Source organism: Natator depressus, chromosome 14, assembly GCF_965152275.1.
Source record: "Natator depressus isolate rNatDep1 chromosome 14, rNatDep2.hap1, whole genome shotgun sequence".
Taxonomy (NCBI): domain Eukaryota; kingdom Metazoa; phylum Chordata; order Testudines; family Cheloniidae; genus Natator; species Natator depressus.
Genome location: NC_134247.1, coordinates 16,202,249 through 16,228,893, shown reverse-complemented (window position 1 = coordinate 16,228,893; position 26,645 = coordinate 16,202,249). Strand labels below are relative to the sequence as shown.

Here is a 26,645-nt window from a genome sequence, read left to right as displayed (position 1 = left end):
GGGACCCAGGCAGGCTACCTTGGGACCCCAGCAGGTGCTTTAGCATTGCAGCCCACATCACCTACAGCAGGTCCCTCAGCTCTAGCAGCCCAGCTTGCAATTCCACCTGGACCTTACTCTGCCGTTACATCCCCGGCATCACCTTTACAAGAGAAGGACAAACGCCTAACCTCATCCACCCCGCGAGAGTCCTCCGGGTCCAGCAGCACCTCCAGCCGCTACTCAGATACCGTGGAAGCGCTGCGCCAGATCGGGCAGCTGACTGACCTCTACGCCACCTTGAAGGAGCAGATAAACTACCTGGAGCAATTCAAGTGTAGCCACGCCGACCTCAACAAGCTGCGACAGTTCCTCTCGGATGCAGGTAGGGACTTCCCCATCAGCCAGTGTCTTCATCACATCCTTTTGGGAGGGGGCAATGCAGGCAGCTTCCTGGGTATGGCTCCTCAGGTATGGCTTCCCAGAGTGATGCTGACTGTAGCCTTCTGCTGGATCCTCAGGGGTGTCTGGGTGAGCAGTGGGGCTCTTGGCTGGGGCCTGGATCCCTTCTCATGGTTCCTCAGTGACTGGCACACTGCTCATACCTTTGGGCTGACTCCCCAGTGAGACGCGCTTGGTGGAATGGGTGCAGCTTACTTTGACTGGGCTGTCATTTAAGGGCATAAATATCCAGAGTGGTACACTTAACGGTCATAAATATTCCACCTTGGGACTCTTGCCCTGACTGACAGGGGACTAGGGTTCACTCCCAAGGTACCATTTTGAAAAGGGGCCTTTTATCGCATTTGGATCATTTTAGGGTTCATTTCAAAGTATCTTGTTGCATCTCCATCCCCCATCCTGAAACAATACAAAATATCCCAGTGGGGGGCACTGATGAGGGCCGTGGGGGTAAATGGGGGTGCAGGGAGTGCAATTCCATTCTTAGGGGAGCTTCATATCTGTGCTTGTGTTGGTTTGGAGGCTATAGCTGGTAATCTGCTTTCAGGGTCTGCCTCTGAGCTAAGCCATAGATTTATTAAAGGGGGCCTTCTGTATCCTGGTAAAGAGGAGAGGGATAGAAGCTGATAAAGTGCAGGTAGGAACTGAAGAGAAACAATCAAACAAAATAATCCAATTCAATTACATCACACAAAGGCAGACAGCTGAATACGGACACAAACGCTAGAAGTCTAAATACTGAGGTTGGTGAACTTGAGTGCGTGGTATTAAATGAGGATATTGCCATAACAGGCATCACAGAAATTTGGTGAAAAGATGATAATCAATGGGACACAGTAGTACTAGTGTACAAAATACATAGGACTGACAGAGTAAGTCATGCTGGTGAGGGAGTGACATTATACGTGAAAGAAAGCAGAGTCAAATATACTAAAATTTTAAATGCTCAAACTGTACCATAGACTCTCTGTGGATTAAAAATTCCATGCTTGAATAGTAAGAGCATAGCCATAGGAATATACTACCAACCACCTGACCAGGATGGTGATGGTGATTGTGAAATACTACAAAACCAGAACAGCCAGTAATAATGGGGATGTCCCCCATATTTACAGGGAACATGTCACCTAAGGATGGGATGCAGAGATAAAATTACTAGACACCATTAATAAGTGCTTCTTGGCGCAGCTAGTCCTGGAACCCACAAAGGGAGAGGCAGTTCCTGATTTAATCCTAAATGGAAAGCAGGATCTGGTACAAGATGTGCATATAATTGAACTACTTAGTAATGCCATAATGTGATTAAATTTAATGCCCCTATAGGGGGGGAAATACCAAAGAAACCCACCACAGTAGCATTTAGCTTCAAAAAGGGGAACTACACAAAAATAAGGAAACTAGTTAAATGGACATTAAATTAAAAGGAACAGCCACAAGAGTGAAATGCCTGCAAGCCGCATGGAAACGCTTTAAAAACACCATAAAGGCTCCAATTAAATGTATATACCCCAAATTAAAAAAAAAAAAAAACAGTACAAGGACAAAAAAAAATTGCCACCATGGCTAAACAACAGAGTGAGTAAAAGAGGCAGTCGAAGCAAAAAGACATCCTCTAAAAATTGGAAGTCAAATCATAGTGAGGAAAATAGAAGGGAGCAAAAACTCTGGCAAGTCCAGCAAGTGTAAAAGCATAATTAGGCACGCCGAAAAAGAATTTGAAGAGCAACTAGCAAAGGACGCACAAACTAGCAGCAAATTTTTAAGTACATCAGAAGCAGGAAGCCTGCCAAACAATCAGTGTTGCCACTGGGTGATTGAGGTGCTAAAGGAGCAATCAGGGAAGACAAGGCTGTGGCAGAGAAGCTAAATTAGTTCTTTGCTACAGAGAGTGTGAAGGAGATTCCCATACCTGAACCATTCTCTTTAAGTTGATAGATCTGAGGAACTGTCCCAGACTTAGGTGACAATAAGGAGGTTTTGGAACAAATTGATAAATTAAACAATAAGAAGTCATCAGGACCTGATGGAATTCACCCTGGAGTTCTGAAGGAACTCAGATCTGATATTGCAGAACTACTAACTGTGGTATGTAACCTGTCGCTTAAATCTCTGTACCAGAGACTGGAGGATAGCTAATGTGACACTGATTTTTAAAAGAGGTTCCAGAGGTGATCCTGGCAATTATAGGCTGGTAAGCCTAACTTCAGTACCGGGCAAACTGGCTGAAACTATTGTAAAGCACAGAATTACCAGACACAGAAATGAACACGATATGTTGGGGAAGAGTCAAAGTGGCTTTTGTAAAGGGAAATCATGCCTCCCCAATCTATCAGAATTGTTTGAGGGAGTCAATAAGCATGACAGGGGTGATCTAGTGGATATAGTGTACTTGCACGTTCAGAAAGCCTTTGACAAAGTCCCTCACCCAAGGCTGTCAAACAAAGTAATCAGTCTTGGGATAAGAGGGAAGGTCCTCTTCTGGATCAGTAACTGGTTAAAAGATAGGAAACAAAGGGTAGGAATAAATGGTCAGTTTTCACAGCGGAGAGAGGTAAATAGCAGTGTCGTCCGTCCCCCCCATTCCCCCCCCCCCCAGGGTTCTCTACTGGGATCAGTATTGTTTAACATATTCGTAAATGATCAGGAAAAGGGGGTAAACAGGGAGGTGGCAAAATTTGCAGATGATACAAAATTACTCAAGATGGTTAAGTCCAAAGCCGACTGCGAAGAGTTACAAAGGGATCTCACAAAACTGGGTGACTGGGCAACAAAATGGCAGATGAAATTCAGTGTTGCTAAATACAAGGTAGAGCACTTTGGAAGAAGTAATCCCAACTAAGCATACAAAATGATGGGGTCTGTCATAACCATACAGCTAAGGGTAGCCTAGAATACCCCCTTACCTGTAAGGGATTTAGAAGCTCAAATAACCTGGGTGGCACCTGACCAAAAGGACCAATGGGGAAAAAAGATACTTTCAAATTGGGGGGCTTTGTTTGTGCTCTTTGTTTGTGTGTTCTCTGGGGAAGCAGAGAAGCATCAGGTCAGAAAACTCCTCCTAAAATCATCCTAAAATGAGCCTCAATATTGCAAAAAGAGTAAGTAAATAAGGCAAGGCATGTTAGATTATTTTTGTTTTTAGCTTGTGAATTTTCCCTTTGCTAGAGGGAGGTTTATTCCTGTTTTTTGTAATTTTGAAACTAAGCCTAGAGGGAGCTCCTCTGTGTTTGTGAATCTTTTGTTACCCTGTAAAGTTATCTTCCATCCTGATTTTGCAGAGGTGATTCTTTCACCTTTTCTTTAAATAAAATTCTTCTTTTAAGAACCGGATTGATTTTTCAGTGTCCTGTAGACCCAAGGGGTTGGTTCTGTGCTCACTTTATAACCAATTGGTTAGGATATTATTCTCAAGGCTCCCCCAGGGAAGGGGGTATAAGGGCTTGGGAGGATATTTTGGGGGAGATAAGGCTCCAAGTGGCCCTTCCTGAATGTTTGTTTAAATCACTTGGTGGTGGCAGCACACTGTCTGAGAACAAAAGGAATTTGTGCCTTGGGGAAGTTTTTAACCTAAGCTAGTAGAAATAAGCTTAGGGGGGTCTTTCATGCGGGTCCCCACATCTGTGCCCTAGAGTTCAGAGTGGGGAGGGAACCCTGACAGGGTCTAAATGAGCTGTTACCACTCAAGAAAGAGATCTTGGAGTCATTGTGGATAGTTTTCTGAACATATCTGCTGAATGTGCACTAGCAGTCAAAAAAACTAACAGGATGTTATGAACGATTAAGAAAGGGATAGATAATAAGACAGAAAATATAATAATGCCACTATATAAATCCATGGCATGCACACACGTTGAATACTGCATGCAGTTCTGGTTGCCCCATCTCAAAAATATGTATTAGAATTGGAAAAGGTACAGAGTAGGGCAACAAATATTATTGGGGTATGGAACAACTTCGGTACAAGGAGAGAGAAAAAATCTGGGACTGGTCATCTTAGAAAAGAGACGATATGATAGAGGTCTATAAAGTGACAAATAGTGTGGAGAAAGTGAGTGGAGGAAGTGTTATTTACCCCTTCCCAGGGGTCACCCAATGAAATTAATAAGCAGCAGGTTTAAAATAAACAAAAGGAAGTACTTCTTCACACAACACACAGTCAACCTGTGGAACTCGTTGACAGAGAATGTTGTGAAGGTCACAAGTATGACTGGGTTCAAAAAAGGGTTAGATAAGTTCATGGAGGGCAGCTCTATCAATGGCTATTAGCCAAGATGGTCAGGATGCAACCCCATGTTCCAAGTATCACTAAATCTCTGACAGCCAGAAGCTGGGACTGGACAACAGGGCTCACTTGATAATTGCCCTGTTCTGTTCATTCCCTCTGAAGCATCTGGCAGTGGCACTGGCCGCTCTCGGAAGACAGGATACTGGGTCATTGGTCTGACCCAGTATGGCTGTTCTTATGTACACAATCAATTAAGTGCTTCCTTTGTATTTCCATGGTGGTGTCTAGTCCCTAAGAACCTCTCCAGCATGCCTGCTGACCTCATGGACCAGCTGTCTTCCCTGAAGGCCACGGCAGAAGACATGAAAGATGTAAAGGCCAAGGTGAGCAGCTGGTGTGCCATCTTGTAACCTAACCATGGAATCAGCGATGGTAACAAGTCCACTGTGGTTGGCTGGGATGGTGTGCAAGACAGGGACTTTGATACTGTATCATCCAGGGTCCGAACATGTGCTGTAGGCTGTGGAGTTGTGGTATCGACATTAGTGGTGAACGTCCCTGCTGTTTGGTATTGTGGTGAAGGCTCTGAACTGAGACTTTGGAGACCTGGGTTCAATTTCATAGTCTGCCACAGACTTAGGACCTTAAGCAAGTCACTTAGGGTTTGATTCCCTCAAGGACATTACACCAGTGAAAACTCAGGTGGAGTTGAGCCTGGATCTGCTATGACCCCTTGCCAGCCCTTACACACCTGCTCCCTTCCCAGGCATTAGAAGGGGGATGCCAGTGCAGGAGGCATCACAGCTGCCTCCATCAGTTTTACACTGGTGGAGAGTCCCCCTACAGAGGGAGAATTAATCAGGGGCTGCTTAATCTGGAGAACCCAGCCCTTAAACTGTTCCCCGAATTATCCATGTACAATGGTTAATTCATCCCCCCACCTTTGTCTGGCTTGTCTGTCTAGACTGTGAGCTCTTAAGGGCAGAGACTCTCTTACGGTGTCTTAGTAAAGTGCCCAACACAACGGTTCCCTGAACTCATTGGCTTCTCGGCATGCTCGGAATATTAAGAACAATAATAAGATCAGTGTGAGGTGAGGGAGAAACCGCTGGGAAAGGAAAGGGGGTGGGAGATTGGCCCTTGTATCCCTCAGAACAGGTTGCACCAGGCTTCCTCCCCACCTAGCCCCCTTCCAAAGAGAGCCGCAGATTCTTCAGCAATCCTGCCCAAACCCACCTCTGCTCTAGGTCTTGCCAAGGATTATTTTCCATCACAATGTACACTAGATCACCCTGTTGCTTTCTGTGCTCAGGGCAGTTTTGAATGGGGAGGACAGCTGGGTGAGTGGGACAGTGTGCAGATTCCTAGCTACTGAATAGGTTAGTCCAAGATCCCCTCTAATTGAGATTCACTCCAAAAAGGGTGTGTGTGGGTGTGGGTGTATCAAATTTTTGTGCTTAATGCACTGAGCTAAATTCAGTGAATGCAAATCCTTTGAAATAATTAGTGTCATCTGCTTACATCAGGGCTGCATTTAGCTGTATTTGAACCCAGCACATGCACTGGGGCCGGGGGGTGGGGAGTTATTCAGCCAGTTTGAGGGAAGTCCTTGCAGGCAGATGTATGCCTGAGGTCCTCACTCTTCATGGTTGTCATGGTTCTAGGTAAGGAAGCTGCAGAATGTCCTTGAAGCAGAGGTGGCAACAGAAGCAGATCAGAAAGTGGAGGGATCCAGTCAGATTAACCTGCAGTTAGGTTACCTCAGGTAAAAAGAGGAGAAGAGAGCTGTGGATGTGTGCATCTCTGCTGCTAATGCAACAGACTCCAACAACAAGCCTCAGTCCCACAGGATTCACCTGAGCTATAGAGTGGCCTCTGAGAAGAGAGGGGCCTGTTATCAGACAGGTTACATTATTTAGTTGGTGTTGGTCCTGCTTTGAGCAGGGGGTTGGACTAGATGACCTCCTGAAGTCTCTTCCACCCTAATATTCTATGATTCTATAATAAAGCTGGACTCTAATACTGGTCCAGACTCCATTGGGTTCGTACCTAGGCTATAGAGCTGAATTCCAGTGCCTCGTTTGTTATACTTTCATACAATCTACGGTTTCTGATCTGAATCCCTCATGTAGACCTGAGCCGTGATATCTAGTTCTGTCTCACCCGGTTCAGACCCGAGTTGATGCAGAACTGAACTACAGTTAACTACTCACGATCCCAAGTAGTTCGTCACGACCAAGACTGCCATCCCTATTCCATTCCCCGGGATGGGGCTGAACTGTAGCATCTGGCCCACGTTCTGGAGGACTTATACAGAACTGAACTGCATAACCTATAGGGCTCATCCATGCTAACTAGCCCGCATCCCACTAGGGCTGGCTTAAAAATGAGCTAGGCTCATTCCCAGCCTCCCAAAGAGTTTGGTGCATGTAGAACTGTTTTGTAACAGGTGCCCCATATGCCATGGTTCGTAGAACAGAACTACCTGCAGGGCAGCCATGGTTCCACTTGGTTAATATACTGCAGGGAGCAGCCATGTATCCCTTCTGGACCAGTCAGAGACTTGGACTGTGTTAAATCTGCGTATATGCCACTGGGCTTGCTTTAAAGCAGGGCTGTCATAGAAGTAGTAACTGAAGGGCTCCAGGCCCTGATTCTAGGTTTTGCTGGGCTCTGTGCCAGGCCAACATCTATAACCTGAATAACACACCTATGGGTGGGGCATTGGGCAGGGCAGGGAGGTACATTGCTAAGTGGCTGTGAGAGGGTTTTGGCACCCAGGGCAGAGGAGTTGGGGGGGAAGTAGGGTGACCAGATGTCCCGATTTTATAGGGACAGTCCGGATTTTTGGGTCTTTTTCTTATAAAGGCTCCTGTTACTCCCCCCACCCACCCCACCCCTCCTGTCCTGATTTTTCACATTTGCTGTCTGGTCAGCCTAGGGGAAAAGGGTTTGCCATTACTGAGTGGGAGGGAATGTCAAGATCCAGCTGGTTTGAGGAGTGGATTGTTGTTCACCAGTTCATCTTTCAAGAAGGAGTGAGGGAAACACTGGGACATCATGCTGGAGGGGAGGGGTTCCTAGAAGAACGCTGGGAAGTGGGGAAGAGAGTCTAACAGTGCAAGACCTCTCTCCTCCTCGCTTCTCCTCAAAGCAGAGGGACCCGTGGAGCTGATCTTCACATGTGCCTCAGGCTGGCTTTACATTCCCACCTCACCCACATCAAAGAAGCTGGACAGAGCCCGTAAGAGCAGCTGCATTCCTTGTATGGACTTTGTGTTGCTATGTGGTTTGATGGCATCTAAACCACAGAGTTACCGCCCAGCAACCATGGCAGGGGCCAAATTCAGCCCTGGGGTAAACAGGCTGACTTCAGGGGAGCTGCATTTGGCACAGCGGAGGGTGCTGGTCCCTGTCTCCATGCTCCAAGGGCCATGGCAGCACCTCTGCTCAGCAAATGACCCTTTCTGTTGTTGGCTCTGTGGTCCAGATCGACAATGCATGACATAGAGAAAGAGCTGCAGGAGCTGAGGGAGCAGCAGGATCACGGCAAGGCCAAGCTGGAGCAGTCGGTGACTGACACAGCCCTCTACCTGCAAGAACAGGTCAGGTGGTTTGAGGCGAGAGGTCGGGCTGCTCGCTGGCTTGCTGCGAAACAGCTGCCCTTTTGGGGTTGGCGCAATGGTTACTCTGGGTATCTCTGCTTGCCTAGTTCCCCTGTGGTGTCGGACAGTTGCTCAGCACAAAGGTCCCCAGATTTCCTCCTCTTGAAGCCAGTGCACTAGCCTTGTGGAGCGGGTCAAAGCAGTTAGCTGGGCTCCAAAGGGGCCTCACTAACTGCTGCCTCACTCCCTGGATCCTGCAGGGGAAGGAAGGGGCATTTGAGCCCAGCAGGACGCTCCCTCCAGAGCCAGGGAAGTGTTTTTCATTGGTGTAGGAGATGACAACTCTGGGTAGCGCCCCAAGGAGGCACTTATCCACAGGCCATTGCGTCCCGGAATGCAGCAGGGTTTGTAAAAGCTCGCGGTAGGCTAAAGCTTTGCTCTGCTATGAGGGGAAGCAGGGTAGAGACCCAACCGTTTCTTAACTTGTCCTGGTGGCAGTTCAGTGGGCTGCCTAGTGCAGTCGAGCCAGACCGACTCCTTGGTCTGGCAGCAATAAGATGCTTTGCTCAGGTACCAGTCAGTACATCTTCTGCAATACTTCTAGAGCTCCACTCCACACTGACTGGCCCAAGATAGGGACCTTAATGACAGACTCCAAGGCAGTTAGGTCTGGCCTCGAGGGGGAGCACTGCTTCAGCAGCTGCTAACTGGAGAAGGTCGCCTAGGACCCATCCATCCATGGGCAAATCCTTGGAGTCTTGGCCAGAATGTATTGCCTCGAGCATTGCCAATATCCCTGCTGGCCAGCAGCAATGGGGTGCTGGAGACACCTCTCTGATAGAGCTCAGCGCCCCTCGCCTGGGTGCCTTAGCATGCAGAGAAATTCTGCTGGGAGGTGCCTGTTTCAAACCTGACTCCTTCTCTCCCCTGCCTACAGTTAGACAAGCTTAGATCTATCATAGAGAACATGATGGCCTCCTCCTCCGCCTTGCTATCCATGAGCATGCCCACTAGCCCGGAGCCTGGGGAGGCAGCGCCGGATGGCACATGCCCGGCCTGCAGCCTAGACGTCAGCGAGCAGGTTAGCCAGCTGTTCAAACGCTACGAACAGCTGCAGGATTTAATTAGCAGCTTCATGAGGAGGCATGCGGAAAGCAAGCCAGCAAAGAGGCCGCAGCTGAGGAGCCAGGTAAGGCCAGCCAAAGGGAAACACCCTGCTTTATTACCCAGACTTCCAGGCTAAAGCTGTGAACGTAATGCAGTACCTGGGGGGAACGGAGGATGGAGGATTTCAGTGGTTCTGTGAGGGGATGGTTCAGACTGGATCCTTTGGGATCTGGGTCCACAGCCCAGTGCAGCAGTGAATTGGAGCAGCAGGCGGGAAGAGCTGCACATGGGAGTCGTGTGACTGTGACCAATTCCGCCCCTCAACACTGCACACCACGCGGGAGCAGATCACTGCCGGCTCCCTGGGAAGCCCCTCGTTGTTCTGGCTCCTCGTTTAGCCTTGGTTTACACCTGCTGTCTGGCCTGGTGGGTGGATGCCTTGACCCCTCATCTCGAGGCCTGGTCTCAAATCCTGATTTTAGGGGTCACATGTCAGAGTGATTTTTGTGTGTCTTCCCACTGCCTAGTGGGCTCATGTCTAGCCCTACAAAGCCATCCCAGTGGTCAGCATGGCTCGTGGTTTCTGCCCCAGAGAAGCTGCAAACTGGAATAGCAGGGGTGGTAGAGGCCAGGACCGAGGCACATTGGCAAAGCTGTGTGGAGTCCCAAGACTGCAGTAGATGGGGGTGCAGGTCAGGGCTTGGGTGCATCGGCAGAGCTGTGTGAACGGTGTGCTCTTGGGCTGACACAGCAGGGGGTGCTGCATTTTGGGGCTGAGGTGCCTTGGTAGAGCTGTGTGGGGGATTCCAAGACCGGATTAGCAGAGTGTGCTGCAGGTTATGATCAGCAGAGGTCTATGTGTGATGCAGCTTGCTCATTACCTGCTGTCCTGTGCCAGGCTGAGGGCAGTGCAGTCGCTCTCTTCCAGTCACACTCAGCTTCACCAAAATGGTGAAGAAGAAAAGGAGGTGGGGATTTGAACAGGGACGTTGGTGTAGCAGTTTGGGTCCAGTGCAAATCACAAGGGTTCCATTCCTCCATTTGCTCTGCGGTCTGTAGCTCTAGCTTTGCACAGGTTCCCACCCTGCCCTCAGACACACGTTGCACTATCAGTTTGATGTGCAACTTGCAAGCCAGACAGTCCAGCCCGCCTCTCTCCCGCCCCTTCCAACCGTGCACCCGTGTCATAAAGGGAATATCCCATCTCTGGCTTGACGCCGTTCAGATCAGCACTTGTCCAGAGCAGAGCTGGAAGAAGACCCTAGTTCGTGACTGAACGGGGAACTGGGCTCCACTTGACCCCATGTGGCATCAGTAAATCCCACAGAACATCTGCCATTAAATGATGAACCTGAGATTAGAGACGAGAACGAGGCCAGCCCGGTCCTTGTGTGGATGCGGGTGGCACAGTTATGTTCCTGCCACTCTTGGCGTTTGATCTCCTGTGTGGGACAACATAGTGGCCTTATGACACTTACACCGTAACATTCTTCACTGTGTCAGAGCCCCATTATGATGAAATAATGCAATGTTATGATCTATCTAGAGATCTACGCATGAGATTGGGGCCAGGACTCCTGAGTTCTCTTCCTATCACTGTTTTGGCACATAACCTCTCCATGCCTTAGTTTCCTGTTTGGTAAAATGGGGACAAAAATACTTATTTCTTGGGGGTGGGAGTTGTGAGCCTTACTTGCTCAACGTATGGAAAATGTTTTGGGAGATGGAAGGTTTCTGGTCGTGTTTCAGCAGTCCATGTCTAGCTGATCTGAATGGCAGGGTATGGCAGCGCCTTCACCTAGCTGAGTGGACCCCAGGAGATGCTGGAATGATTCCTAGGGTCAAATATTCAGCTGCAGCGTCTCTTTCATGTTAAAAGTCACAGTAGCTGATTGTGTCTGCAAAAGTGGGCACAGGCTGATTTTGCACAAACTGATCTGAGACTAGGGTGAGCAGCAATAGTGCACACACACAAGTGCTGGCTTTGCATGTCTGGAGTATGCACCCTCTTTTGGAAGCAGAGTCTGCAAAAACAATAGCCAGCACTAGGCATGTTTTAAATATCACTCCTAAAAGGCAGGCTCAGGGAATCAAACAGATTCATACTTAGCCAGTTCCAGTACAACCCGTGGGTGCTGGCACAGAACTCTAGACTCTCCACTGACACTGGGAACCACTTTTTATCCGGACTGTGTCCAGCAGGATACCCCATATATCATGCTGCCCAAGGGGGACTGGGGATTGGTGAAGAGTTGTCTATGGAGCCTGTCACCTTGAGGTCACTCATTTGAATTGACTAGTAGTGGCTGAAAATCTTTGCCAGGGATGCCATGTAAGTGACTTGTTCAGTGGTCTGTGTGATACATGCTGTTGATCCAGATCTCCATGTGCAAGTGAGCAGGTGTCCGTGTCATCAAAAGCACATCCACGGCTGGCAGCCTCAGAAGTGAAGCCAAGCACTGGCGGGGCCCTGGAGAACGGCTCTCCCAGCTGTAGCGGAGAGCCCTCCAAGGGAGGGATGAGGCATCGTACCTCTTGCCCATGCCAGGCCTGCTCTGTGGTTCGAAGGCGTTGTGTCTGGCAGTAATTATCTGCTACAGAGCTTCACTTTCCCTTCTGTTGCCCTTGAATCAGGATGAAGAGCTGCTGAGTCGCATCCAAAACACCATCCTCCAGGTGCAAGGAGACTGTGAGAATCTCAATGCCACCACAGGGAATCTCATAGAAGACCATCGGCAGAAACAGAAAGATATCGCTGTAAGTGACGGCAGAGGCCTGGCTAGAGGCCTGTACTCGCCAAGGGTTTGGGTTGCTTGGTAATCACGGATGCTCTTAGCCCTATGCATCCTCATCGTGGATGCTCGTTAGCAAGGAAAACAAAGGGATGGGCAGAGGAAATCCTCTCTCCTGCCCTGGGAGAACCCAACACATCTGAGGCTCTACATAGCACAGAGTATAGGTAGGTGGCTCTGGACTCGTTAGCCCCTGAGCCGCGCTCTCCTAGTCCCACATCCAGTACTGCAGGAGACTGAGTCATGCCACTGAGTCGCCTGTTATGATACACCGGGGTTTGCTATGGCTGTCATCAGAGATCGACCCCAGAGATATAACACCCACCACAGGCATTAAAACACGAGGGGCCTGACGCACAGTGAGTCTCTGCTAGGTGAGCGCCCTCTTGAGAGAGAGAGGAGATCTGGAGAGGGGATCAAAGGGCAGATGGGGAATATCCACATGGACAGCCCTCCTGTCTGCAGGTCCTTATACCGACTAGGCCCAGATGTGCCCCCTTCACCACCCTGCTGTTGTGTTTAGTGATGACGCAAGATATCTGAGCCCCAGGAGGCCTCAGGCCACCAGGGAGCATGTGCAGGTGTTGCAGGTGGTCTGGGAGATGACAAGGACTGTACAGGAATCTCAGCCTCCTCATTCTCTGACTGGTTTTCATCGCCACCTCTTCTGTGTTCTGTAAAGCTTCTCTTCCAGTCACTGGAGAAGTTGGAAAAGGAGAAAGCAGACAAGGAGCATCTGGAGACAGAAATTGACGTGGTAAGGGGGTGTGCAACACCGGCTTGGGTGGGACATGGTTTCTTCCGCAGGCACAGGAGATGTACGTTTAGGCTCTCTATTCAGTGGGAGGTGGTGTTGTCCCCTGGCTAGGATCCCAGGCTGGAGAGCTGGGATCTGTTCCTGGCTGTTCTGTGTGGGACTTGGGCAAGTCCCTTCGCCTCTCTGTGGCTCTTTTAAATGGGGCTAGTGACACCCATCTTGTAAATTGCTGTGAGATCTACTGATGAAACGTGCTAACCATGATTACTTAGCATTTTACATCCTCTAAATGCAACATTAAGGAGACTCTTCCTGTCACGCACACGCTGTTACTCTTATATTACCTACACAGAAGCCAGAATTGTCAGTGGTGGCCCCTTATTTTGCTGCCTCAGCTGCTCAGTGTCTGAATGAGACACCTTGAGCTTTCAGAGGTGCTGAATACCCGCAGCTCCAATTGCAGATACTCCTAACCTATACCAGAGTACGTAAGAGGAGGGTCCATACTAGAGTCCTCCTGGGGTATTGGTGAGGAGCCGTCCCAGGCCAGCCATCTGTAGCAGCATCTGCTTTGATGAGGAAGGGCCTGATCTAAGTGGGCAAAGGGGAGGGGGAAGAAAGAAAATGGATAGAGTTGAAGGATGGAGCCCTTACTCAGAGCACCAGAGCCTTGACTGTGAAGGGAGGGAGGCATCTCTTTCTGGGAAGTAGAGAGGGGAAGCTCTATGCTCACATGGGGCCTTGTGGAACAGGAATGCTGGGTGGAATGCCTCTCTTGTGCCCCAGATCAAACTAAGGTTCTTCCTCCCCCCACCCCCACCCAATCACTCTCCTTTCTCCCCCTGCCCAGAAAGCAGACAAGATTGCCCTGGCTGGCAAAGTCAGCTGCACCCAGTTTGATGCCACCATGGAGCAGCTGAATAAGATGATGCAGGATCTGGTGAACAAGATGAGCGGGCAGGAGCAGGACTGGCACAAAGTGCTCGACAAAATCTTGATGGAGATGGACTCCAAGGTAAGCTGGAGACGTGCCTTCTGCATGGCTCACAGAAGAGCCACAGGAAAGGCAGACAGGGGAAGGGACTTGGCCCAGTTTATAGCAAGGTGGGATGAGGAGCTTGGTCTGCTCTAAACACTGTATCTGCTATAACTGCTGGGGTTTTCATGCAGGGCCTGGGTCCTATTCTCCCTAGGGTCCCTTTACATTACTCTGGGGCCTTCAAGTGAGCAAAAGTTATGCTCGAGGCCCTTTCACGCTGCCAGACCACTGCAAAGGGGCCGTGGTGTACATGGGAACCTGGCCACAGTGTTTTATTTTTAATTCTCATTTCCTTCTGCCTCCTGTAATGGATGCAGACCTGAGCCCTGGAGCAAGGGGGCTTTGTCATGCATGCTAGGAGTGCTCTGGGAACAGATTGCCATGTCACACACTACAAGCCAGATCTGGGACACCTGCCATGCAGGGCCAGATCTCATCCAGCTGCTGCTGGCCTCACAGAGGGTGCAGGAGATGTGACCCAAGGTGTCCTGCCTCCTATCATTTAGCTCTTAAACCAGGAGCACCTTGGGGCAGGGATTCTGTGACAATGCTGAGCATGCTGGTGCTAAAGCGGGCATGACTTTTTGTTTTCCCCTCTTCCTGTTTCACCTGGCTCTGTGTTCCCCAGCACTCACCGATGTATCCCCTGTGACAGAATGACAGTTCCCTGCAATATCCTCAATGAATTTCACTGAATTAAGTTAATTCCGTTGGGGTCCATTGTATTAAAAATGCAGTTGTGTATGTATTGTGGTGGGATTGTATGTATTTCCATCATGGGAAGGGTAAATAGGAGACCAGCAGTGAGTGATCAGGCAAATTCACTCAGGTTGTAACATCCCCAGAGAAACCATCTGCCTGGACAGGCTGATGTGTACTAGTTCAAACTCCAGGGATCTACAGATAAAGAAAGGGATTTGGGGTAAATAGCCTGATTTTAAACTGGCTCAGGGCCTTTTTCCTGATCCAGCCACCGGACAGGACCCCTGGTCCATGGAGGGCCCCAATCGTTAGGGGAGGGTTGGAAGGACTAGGCCTGTTGAGGCCCCATAAGACTGGGTGCTTGTTCTGAGCTGAAGCTGTGATGAACTTGAAACCACAAGGCAGCCTCTTGGTGCTGAAAGACTGCTCCTGCCTGAGCCCATGTTAGGGTTGGGGTGGTCTCTCGTAAGCTTCTTAGTGTGCATGGAGGTTCTTTGTTTTTAACATGTTTCCTCTGTAATGCTTTTTACCTCAAGAATCAAAGAGGCTTGCATAGAAAGAGCTATGTGGTGCTCATAACCAGAGCAATTACACCTGTTAACCAAACCATCTCTGAAGAGAAAGCAAGAGGGTGCCCTGGGGCAACCTGTCTGTGCTGGGAAGTAAACAGTGAAGGCAGGGAATGGTGCAGTCTGGAAATACCCTGGTCAGAAGGGAATGAGAGGCAGGTCTCCACCCAAGAAGAAGCAACAGCTGGGGAGCTGGAAGCCAGAGAGCCACTAAGGGGAAATACAGGTGTCGTTGCCCTGAATGGTGACACCCCCTGACTGTGGGCTGAGCAGAACTGCCCATCTTATTTGTGCTGCCCGTGTGGCTTTAGTTAGTGCCCTGCTGCTGCCCTGTCACTTAGAGATGATCTGTGGACACTCGGTTGGTCTAGGAACCTTAGGAGGTAAAGATGGAAAGGCCCCATTCAGTGTTAGATCACTCCCAGCAATACAAGATTGTTCTTTGCAGTACATTTCCTAACACTTCCTGCCATCTTATTCCAAATGACCCAAGTGATGGAGCTTCCACCACTTTTCTTGAGAGACTGTTCCAATCTGAATAGCAGGGGAAACTTCCCAGGGTGAGATAGGACAGCCTATGATTTCCTTTGCCTAGCTTCATCCCACAGCTCCTGCTTCTACCTCCATGTCTCCTTTAGAAAGCCTCTCTCTTCTCCTGGGTGTTCACTGCCTTTGAACACATCATCATGTCTCATTATTATCTCATGTCTCGGTTATGGTGTTAATCATTGGTGAGCCATTTGTACACACGCATACAAATGGGCACACAGCTTTTATGAACTGTGCATTACCTTGCAGCTGGACCGCCTGGAATTGGATCCCTTCAGACAGCAGCTGGAAGAGCGTTGGAAGGCCATCCGGAAACAGCTGAAGGAGAGGTCTCCCCCGTATGAAGCAAACGATGCTGCTGGAATTAGGAAGTAAGAACATCTGGAGATGGACAGCTACAGCTTTAGGGAGACAAGTTAGACTGAGGGATTGGTCTCTCTGACTTCCTGGGATAACCTCAGTCAGGTTGACTTCTCTTGGGGCTTATCTACACACAGAAGTTGTACCACTTTAACCATGCTAGGATAGTTAAAACACTACAACCCCCTAGTGTGGATGTAATTATACCAATACAAATATGCTTAGACCAGTATAGCTGCTCCATACGGGAAGGGGAATAACTATAAGGCAACTTTATCCTGGTATAACTGCATCCACACTAAAGCTTGTACTATAACACAGTCGGTTTTAAAAAAAAAAAAATCACCTTCCTAGACAACATTGCTAGACTGGTATAAAAAATGTGTGCAGACCACGCCTTAGGATTTTTCTGGTGCTCCCCTATTCAAATACTGTTGCAACTTTCCTGGCCTAAAGGTGTTTCCAGCTTCTTTGCTCCTGTCGTTCTGTTGCAGGCAGAAGCTCGGTTGCAGAACAGGGAGGCTGTTAATGAAGATGGAGATTTTCAAAGCTGCCTAAGGGATTGGAAAGGAACAGGCATCTAAATCCCTTACACAGGTTTGAAAAATCCTGTCCTAAAACCTTAAGAATGAAAACCTAAGAGCTGGTAGCTCTTGAAGTGCACTAGGGACTTCAGGGTTGCTACTGATTTTATGTGGAAGGCCATCAGATACTATGGTGATGGGCAGCAGTACAAAGCCTTTATATAAGAGAGATCGCTGCCTCTTCGGACAGAGCCATTTGGAGGAATATATGAGGGAGGGCGTATGGTTCAGTGATTACAGCAGGAGATTGGGACTCATGGCTTTTATTCCTAGCTCTGGCCAAATTTATTGTGTCTTCTGGGGAAGCCCCTTAATGCCTCTCTCTGCCTCAGTTTACTCATGTCATATCTACTTAAGAACTTCACAGGGGTTTGCTCCTCAAGGCGTGTCAACATTCACAGTGTTTGGCGATCCTAGGATGAAAGACGGGAAGTGAAACTTTCCCATGAGTTTTACCAACACGGTGAATTGCCACCAGTTGTGAGTTGTCCCCTATCTAGGGCCACCAGAGGGCACCCGTGCTCAATGTGTAGGTCCGAGGCACGGGCCCACACACTGCAGGGGCTGCCGGAGAAATGAAACCTGGCGGTTCCTGTCACACCGTGTTAGCCAGATGACACAATAACAGTCTTGTATGGCTCACGTGTTCTGTAAGTTACAGATAGGGTCTGACATCCAGAGTCCTCTTCCCAGCCCACACATGTACTTGCATGCTCTCTCCCATGGGCCACCTGTTTATTTTTATCCTTTATTGAACCTAACATCGGATCCACTGGGAGGGGTGGAAAATAAAAGCGAACAAACTCTGATGAGATGAGTCAGGTTTTCCCCAGCATCAGGCAACATCTCGGGGGAAGGCAGGGGTGCCTGTTTGGTTGATTTCAGTTGTGCCTATAGAGTGATCTTTACAGAAATAGGCAGGTTCAGAGCTGCCATTCAGTCCCTGCAAGAGAGATTGCGCTTTCCTATCAATTCAGGGCAGATTTTCAGTAATGCCTGTTGCTGATTTATGACCCTATCCTTGCTTTATTAATATAATGAGTGATTAGGAGCAGGATTGTTCTGGGGTTTGGGGTTCTTAGTTACCTGCTCTCTGAAGGTGCAGATCTGGGTCCTGGTTCTGGGCCCTCTTCCCCCGCATACCCCCACAGCTTTAATAGGGTTGCCTAAGGTTTATGTGGGTACAGAATTCCACCCCTTCATCACAGTTCTGTGCCAAGTTACATGTGCTTTTAAGCAAATTTTTCCTGGTGTGTTTAGTGCTGATAGAACTGCAGACTGGGTGTAGTGTGTAAAAGGCTAATGTGTATGGTAAGTGTGAACATGGGTGTAAATTTCGTATCCATCGATACATGTGTGACACCCAGTGCCTCATAGTAGTTATAGATGCTAGGTTTATGTATACGACAAAACTTAATCACACCGGCAATGACAGCTAGTGGTTAGCGCAGGAGAGTTGGAGTCAAGACCGCTGAGCCTGCCTCTGATTTGCGATGCGATCTTGGGCAAGTCACTTCCCCACCTGTGCACTGAGGATAATGACATTGGCCTACCTCACAGGGGATGTGGAAGGAGTTAATGCATCACTTTGCCCTTGGTGTTTATTATTTGTGTTACTGTATCGCCTCAGAGCCCTAGCCATGGCCCGGGACCCCATTGTGCTAGGCACTGTACAAACACAGCACAAAAAGAGTCCCTGCCCCAAAGTGCTCATAAGTCAAGTATAGCCCCTTTCATCTGAGTAACTCTGAGTATTATTATCATTATATATTAAAAATAACTGGCCAGATCCTCAGCTGGTGTAGGTAGTTCCATTGAAGTCAATGGAGCTGGGCTCATTCACACTAGCTGTGGATCTGGCCCAATACATAGAAATACCTTGTATAAAATTTCAGAGTAACAGCCGTGTTAGTCTGTATTCGTAAAAAGAAAAAAGAAAAGGAGTACTTGTGGCACCTTAGAGACTAACCAGTTTATTTGAGCATGAGCTTTCGTGAGCTACAGCTCACTTCATCGGATGAAGTGAGCTGTAGCTCACGAAAGCTCATGCTCAAATAAACTGGTTAGTCTCTAAGGTGCCACAAGTACTCCTTTTCTTTTTTCTTGTATAAAATTAGTTCCCTGGCCAGTGTTTTGCTGATATGGTCACACAATGGAAGCTATGGAAATATTTTATGTCCCAGGTCACCGTTCTTAGCGCTCTCTGTGGCTACTCAGTGGTCCTCTAGGCTTGGGGCTCTGTAACTTCTTATTCAGTCCTATTGTCCTTAGCACAGATCCAAAGAAACCGTTCGCCCCTGGGCCCAAACCTGTAATGATTCCCGTGTCTGGTTTCATCCCAACAGAAGACTGATGGCTCATTTCCACTGCATTTCCTGCGACAGACCTCTGAAAATGGTGGTGCCCGGCCCGTAAGTACTGCACTGTGTTTCCAGAGCGCATGGCTGCAAATGTTTTACTGGCGTAAACGTGGCTCTCCAGAGTGCTGCGGCCTTTTACAGGTGGGGCTGGTGGGCAGCCGCTGCTCATGGTCTCTTGAGTTCCTGAGGGGAAACAACATGCCTCCCCCCGCATCCACGTACACAGGTTTCACACTGCTGTGCGCCTTAGCATGGTGAGTCAAACGCTGGTGACATGTCCCCAAGGTTGGTTTGGAAGCTGCTTTTTGGGGGCACCCCTCAAACTTCCTATTGGATCTTAAGCAAGTGTCCAGCCCTCAGGTGCAGAAACCCTCCCAAATGTGACTAGCTGCAGTAATTAGGTTATTGGCTACAGCTCACAGGAACCACCTTAGCAGATCAAACCAACTGGGTCACAGGAGACAAAAGGGGGTGGTTTGGGTGCCACCCTTGCTCCAGTGGTGTGAAACCCTTGCTCCAGTGGTGTGAGCATAGAGCTGGAAGCCAGGACTTCCTGTGTTGTCATCCCAGCACTGCCATTGGTCGAGCTGGTTGGATATTTTCCAGGGGAACGTCTTTCTGTCGGAAAATGCCAATTCTTGGACAGTGGAACATGTAGATGCTGACAAAAAATCTGTTTGAAAAAGTCCCTGATACAAAGCGTTCCGATGATGTCGGAGCATTCCATGGCTACAGTTTCAGAAGGGAATGTTTTTGTTTTTGTTTTGATATTTCTTTTATATTACAAAGGAATACAAATTTAAACCCCAAAATCAGAACAAAAAATGGAATTTTGTTTTGCGGGAGTTTTCTAATCCCCCCTACCCCCATTTTGGAACAGAATTTTTTTTTCATTGTGTGGAATTTCACACAAAATGGAAAATCTGGGTCCCGTCGAGCTCTGCCACTGACTCTGTATGTGGTCTTGGGCAAGTCATTTAAGAGCTCCATGTTCTTGGCTGTAAAATTGGGATGATAATATTTTATTGATCTCTTAGGAGGCTAATAAATCAATGACTGTGCAGAGCTTTATCCACAGAAAATGCTACAAAGGGAGGATTATAAAGTAACCATTTTCAGGAGTTCATCCTCCCCTGACCCTTGCTGTGAGACACTTGCTGTGTGGTGCTATCTCCAGTCCCCTGTGGTAGGAACGAATGTTTCATAGCTCCTGCAAACTTGGAAGAGCGGTGATCAAATTAGATAAAGCCTTAATCTCTTTAACTCTGGCATATCAGCTGCTAGAATCTGATTGACCCTGAAGTGGGAAAGCAAGGACAATCACCATAAAAGTTACAGGTTTCAGAGTGTAAACTTCAGATGCAGTTGGCCCGATATTAATTATTCCATTCCTGTGCTGTGGCTGGGGGTGGTGAGGTGTGGAAGGGGGCAGGGGCAAAGATAAATTGAAATTCCTTTTGCGTGCCCCACATTCTGGAGCCTTGCACAGACCTTCCCAAACCCCAGTGTAAATTAGAGCAGCTCTTAGGCTGCTCTAACTTAAGCTCTGCTTCCCATGTCCTTAGGAAGTAGGGAATAGCTTTAGTGCAGTGCACTCTGGCCATCCCCCAACGTGACTCTGACCCCACCCCTGTGCCAGGGTTGGCATGGAGCCCCAGGCCCAGCTCTTCACTAGTCAGGGAGGCCCCTTGCCCAAGAGATTTTCTCAGGGGCCATTTCTGCCCACTTTCAGACCCCTTTACACTGCCAGAGGGGCATGAAGGTGTTACTGCAGGGATTAGAGTCTCTGTGGTGCTGACCCCCATCCATGCTTTAGGGCCCAGTAAACTTCTCCTAGCACTGGCCCTGGAGCAGTAATGGGAGAGGTCAATTCAATCCATGACTCGTTCTCCAGGCTTCGCGTACACCCCCTGCTGGAGGGCAGCTCCAGCGCCATGTGATCATGCACCATGTATAAATGAGGGGCTGAGATCTCCCTCCCGGGACACGTGGCAAACCCCAGACATGCCAGGCAGTGGATTTAATAACCAGGGATGTTTGGATTTTCTCCTCTTCTTCCCCTGACCCCTTTGCTTATTGACTCGCCAGGACCATCATGACCGTACCCTCCGTGCCGGGGTTACCATCTCACCGCTCCATCCGGCCCTACACCGTCTATGAACTGGAGCAAGTCAGGCAGCACACCCGCAGGTATGGTGTATGCGGGAGGGAGGGGCCTTTATTCCTAGTGTTGGGATTCACGTGTGGGTGGGGACCGGAGAACGGGGGTTGAGGGGGGAGAGCTCTCCATCGCCACTGGGAGTGGCGGCAGCGCAGAGTTTCCTCTGCTAGCAGAAGCTTCTGGTGTTGACTGGGTTGGAGCAACAAACTGCAGCTCGGACCAGCCAGCCAGGCGGGGCCCTTCCCAGGCCTGCCTTCCATTTCCGGCTGTCTTGGAATTAGCAGGGTGGGGATGGTTCCCCCCAACCCCCTTTCCCCAATGTGGCAGCTGTAGGTGTCACCCTACTGCAGGCCTGCTCTTCCCAGCAGAGGGGTGACTGCCTTCTCCTAGGGAGAATGGCCACTCTCCTGCCCCGGGTTTCAGTGCACCGAAGCCTTGTCCTGCTGCCGTTTGCTAGTTAAATGAACGCAGCTTCCTTTCGCTCCATGCTTCCTGAAGCCCAGAGCTGGAATCCCTACACCTGCCCGGGACATGGAGAGGAGGGAGGGGAATTTATCCACGCTGTTATGAATGGTAGAGGGGCCACTGCTGCTCTCCAGAACACCTGTGTGTTATGTCCCAGATTACGGGACTGCCCCATAAATCAAGGCACTGAGATGAGGTACCTAAATGTCTGCACTGCATGAGTATGTAGGCAGCAGTCATTGAACTCCCAAGGTCCTGCCCCAGCACAGGTTGGGCTCAGTGTAAACCCTGGGATGGCTTCTCTAGGGACCACTGCTTTGGTTGTTCAAAAGTCCTGGTCAGGAATCAAATGGGGATGTCCCTAGGATCTTACATGGAGCAACCCCATTGATCTCCTTGGGGGTTGCACTGGTGAGAGCAGACTTTGGCCTTGCAGACATTTGCAAGGAGTTAACTGACCCTTTCTCCCCTCGGCCTCACAACCCTGCACAATAAAACCTTTGTAAATCCTCCAGCTGTGACGATAGCAGGTTGTGGGCATGAGCCCAGCTGCAAACTCGCTGCCGGGTGATGCCCAGCCCCATGTCACACGAACAGGGAAACCCAAAACTCTCTTCTGTGGCAGAGAACGAATCACTTCAGCCAGAGTGCAATGAGTTTTGTGGGATCTCAGCCCCGTGGAATGTATCCACAGGAGAGAACCCCGCACAAGTGGCCCCATCTGGTTGAAGTCTCCTCCAGGAGATAAAGAGCTGAGTAAGTCCTGGAGAGTGAAATACCCTCTCAGATCTGAGGGGTCGTGGCTGCACAGGGCTGCATCTGCATGGGGGAAGCCTGCTCTGCTGCTAACACTGCTTTGCAGATGACTAGAGGACTTCAGTCTCCAGTGCGGTCAGTCTGTGGCTGTGCCCCCACCCGAGGAGTGGGGCTTCAGCCACCTTTCTCAGGATTCAAATGGGCTGGTACAGCCCGGCTCACCTGTCCTCGGGGTCCTCATCCAACTCCCCAAACATTGTAATGGCCCAATCCTGCCTCCCTTCCGCATGTGAGCAGCCCCCGTTAAAGCCCACGGGACTAGTCGTGTGAGCAAGGCTGGGGGATTAGCTCTAACAGCATCCCCGCTCCTTTCCTTTCCTCTCACTGAATGCATCTCCTCCTCCGCCCCAGTCTGAAGTTAGGGCTTAGCCCCTACCCTCGCTTGGATGCGCTCCAGCTGGAGAAGAGCGCGGGCCTTGGCAAGCTGCGCAGCATCCACTCCAAGATGCTCATGGACATAGAGAAGGTGCAGATCCACTTCGGGGGCTCGGCGAAGGCCAGCAGTCAGATGATCAGGGAGATAATGCAGTCGCAGTGTCTCAGCCCAGACCAGTATAACAAACGGTAGGAGAGCAGGTCTGAGTAGTGAGTATCTAGACAGAGACATGCGGGGGAGGGGGGCTCTTATCCCTGCCCACACGAAGAGCTCGGGCACATCTGCATTCACCACAGGGATTGCTGACAGGGTAACGTCATACCTGCTGCGTACAGAGCCAGGAGAGCCTCAGGCGATGGGCAGTCATCAGTCCGGCCCCAGTCATTACGCAATATAGAGCCTGTGGAGGGAGCATCTGGGAGGGACTCTCACCCTCTTTCCTGGCTAGTTGAGCATGGCTGGACGTATCTTACTTCCCTTGGTGGAGTGTCTTGACCTTTCTGTAGTGCTGCTCTCAGATACAGACAAGCTATGCTCTGTACCCGCCGAGGAAGATCTCTCCCCCCAGGCCGCCCCGAGGAGAGGGTACCATGCTGCAGGAGAGTCCTAGGGCCGAGGAGGGTTAGCTATTCAGCAAAGCAAGCAATGTGACCAGCCAGGGGTCAGGCCCTCTTTTGCATTGTAGGCACACAGGACTTGCCCTAGTGGGTCAGACCAATGGTCCGGTTAGTCCAGTATCTTGTCTCCAGCTGTGGCAAGTACCGGATGCTCCAAAAGAAATTGCATGAACCCTCCAGTGGACTGGTGCATGGACAGTTCCTTCCTAAGTAATCCTGAACGGTTAGCAGTTGGCTTCTGCCCCTGAAGCATGACCGTTGATATCTCTTATAGACTTTTATCCTAGGTGGCGCGCATACTAATCATGGTACAAACGGGGTCCAATCTGGTCACAGGGGATAGCATGTGAGGGTGGGGGCTGATAAATACATAAAGCATTGGGGGGGGCACACACACTCAGAAACAGCCTCTCGTAGTCAAACTGGCCTTTAGACACCAGAAGAGTTTGAGGGGGGGAATATTTGTTTGGCTCCAGTTGTGATGAAGCCCGTTCTGGATCTGTTTTCATGGCAGCTACTCACATGGATCTTCCTCTTGTGAGAGAGCCTGGGTGCTTTTAACTGCTGTATTTGAGATTGGCCAGGTTCTGCCCCAGACCTACTCCCTTACCCCCACTCCGGATTGACAGCGCTGATCATTAGACCCTCGCTATGGCAGACAGCACCAGACATGCACTACCGGGCAGGCACACAACATCAGTTACCATCAATAAGGCGGGCCTCAGACTCCAGCCTCCTCTGCTGCCGGGACCCTGGATCTGTGTGTCTGTCACGGCCTTTGGGGTTTGCCATGTGGTTTGTGCTGCTTTCAACCCAGACTGGGGACTGAGCCTGGGCCTGAGAGTTGGGGGTGTCCCCAGGCTGCGCCCCGCTCTGTACATCGCGCTGTGGGACTTCTTGGCGTGTGTAGGTCTCCCTTTGTCTGCAGTTCAGCAGCCTGATGATGAGCAAACCTCACCGACCCCAGTGCTGTAGCGATGATGACTCCCTGGCTCAGGGAAATGGGCCTTTCTCCTCCGGAGGCCCCGGCCTGAGTTATTCAGGCACAAATGAAAATGAGTCTGAGTTCGTCCCATCTGCACACGGGGTCCCTCGCAAAGGGCCTGATCCTGGGAGGGGCTGATGGTTTCTTGTCCCCAGTTCCCATTTCAAATAGTGGGAGCTGAGGGTGCAGAGCATGTCAGGACTGAGCCATCCCCGTAGTGTGGAATGACTGGTGGGGTCTGCTTGGGAGATGCCCAGGTTTGGAGTGAAGTGTGTGTGGGAGGAGTTTGTTTGGCACCTACCCATGTTGCATCTGGCTCCAGCCAGAGGGTTTGGCCCTCACAAATCCAGACCTGAACACACTGGATTATGGAGCAGTTCGGATCTGGAGCCAAGCTTCACAGCCCCATCTCCAGCAGGCTGAGCTGAAAACCTGGATCCAGACTTTGGGGAAAGTTTTGAACTTGGATCCAACTTGGCAGCTTGGGCCCCTCTCTATAGGTCAGAGGAGAATAAGAGGAGACCCAAAGAGTCCAAAGGGCTGTCCTGAGGGGTAAGTGTTTCTCTTTGCCTAATACCCAGGCCTTGAGTCCCAGCTGTGTCAGGCCCCTCTCCCCACTGCTACCGTGTTACTGTATGGATGCACAGGCAGCTGCAAGAACTGCCTGCTACTAGAAGGTTGTCGCTCCCAGCTCAAGTCTCCTTGTCCCTTCCTCAGCTCCCTCTCCAGTCTCTTCTTTTCCCTGTCCCTGTGCTCTTCATGGAGTTCACAGCTAGCTCAGTGTCCATGTGTGGGGTTCCAGCAGTAGCAGCCAGGAGAGCTATGCTCATGGTAGCATCCCTGAAAGGGGTCACTTTCAACATCCTTTGAAGGTGACCTACAAGGAGAAGCTAGTGCCTGAAAAGATTTTTTTGTTTGTTTGTTCTTTCTCCTTAGAAAAGATCAGGAATGTCAAGTCCCTAGTTTTGTTGGAGGGACTCGTTTGGGATCTCAGAGGGCCTGCGAGCTTTCTCAGCACATAAATGAGGGGCTGAGAGGAAGGTGTTGAGACTTTAACAAAGACCACTTCCCCCCAAGTGTTTGTCAGGATTTGAGTTAAATGGATGCTAACAAAAATGTGCCCGTCGTTCTAAATAGGCTGCACAAAAGTAACGTCCCCTCTCACCAATCAAGCATCAGTTTCATGGTGTCTCCGCTGTCAGGATCTTACCAGGTCTCCAGTTGTCCACAGCAAAAACAGGATAGGCAAGCTAGCAATGTCTAGTTTACAGACATGCAGAATGTTTTTTAAGAGCCATACCCCTTTCAGGTTTTCTTTGTCCCTCTTAAAGTAGCAATAAAGGCCACACACCCAGTTACTTCCCCATCACAGGTCACTGGTAACACAGGGGCGTGGCAGCAGGAGGCTTTTGTTTCTATGGTAACTTACAAAGATGGAAAGCCTGGACTCCAGAAGCCAGCTCGGTTTTGCAGTGTGCCCTGGAGCTTGGCTGTCGGGGAGGCCTTCTGCTGTTTAGCTGGCTGAGTTTGCAGCGTTGCTGTTCACTGTCCCACAGTGACAAGATGGCGGAGATGGCGGAATACGGTTACCTGTCCATGCCTCGGCGCTGCGGCGGCAGCCACACCCTCACTTACCCCTACAGGCGCTACACACGGCTGCAGCAAATCGCCCAGTGTGTGCCGGTGCATCCCGAGGAGACTGCCATGCTGACAGTGATGAAGGTATCAGTGACTGGGATGGCAGGGAGGGAGGGAGACCAGGAACACAGCTGGCCTGACTCTGCACTGGCCCACCCCTCGTGTGACCATTGACACCAGTGCAAAGCAGGTGTCAAACAATACCTGGTCACGACAGAAGTGTACAGTGCTCTCGCTTTGCACTGGGCTCCGGGGATATGCAAGGCAAGGGAGAACCAGGCCCAGAGGTTCCCCACCTGGAGTCTGCAGTGTGCTTGCTGGTGGTACCCAGAGAGCTGTCCAGGACATGGGGCTGGCCCCTCCACCTCGGTTCCAGCTGTTGGATCACAAGAAAATCAGTTTTATATTCCTAGGTACAATCCCAGGTCAGATGGCCCCAGAGCCAATCTGGATCTTGTATACAAGATGCTAATAATTTTGAGTCAATAAAATGTATC

The 26,645-nt window shown here is 49.9% G+C and overlaps 1 protein-coding gene across 2 annotated transcripts in view; it reads left to right on the top strand.

The window, feature by feature from the left end:
* Positions 1-26,645, top strand: part of QRICH2 (glutamine rich 2) — a 53,466-nt gene that overhangs the window by 17,114 nt on the left and 9,707 nt on the right. The window contains exons 5-17 of one of the 2 annotated variants that reach the window (XM_074971072.1): positions 157-364; positions 4,955-5,049; positions 6,331-6,431; positions 8,157-8,271; positions 9,209-9,460; positions 12,013-12,135; positions 12,853-12,927; positions 13,778-13,942; positions 16,036-16,157; positions 19,076-19,141; positions 21,179-21,280; positions 22,884-23,096; positions 26,067-26,232. In XM_074971072.1, coding sequence (XP_074827173.1) covers positions 157-364; positions 4,955-5,049; positions 6,331-6,431; positions 8,157-8,271; positions 9,209-9,460; positions 12,013-12,135; positions 12,853-12,927; positions 13,778-13,942; positions 16,036-16,157; positions 19,076-19,141; positions 21,179-21,280; positions 22,884-23,096; positions 26,067-26,232 — 1,803 coding nt within the window. The remainder of the gene's footprint in view (positions 1-156; positions 365-4,954; positions 5,050-6,330; positions 6,432-8,156; positions 8,272-9,208; positions 9,461-12,012; positions 12,136-12,852; positions 12,928-13,777; positions 13,943-16,035; positions 16,158-19,075; positions 19,142-21,178; positions 21,281-22,883; positions 23,097-26,066; positions 26,233-26,645) is intronic. The other variant, XM_074971073.1, reaches the window with a different exon arrangement.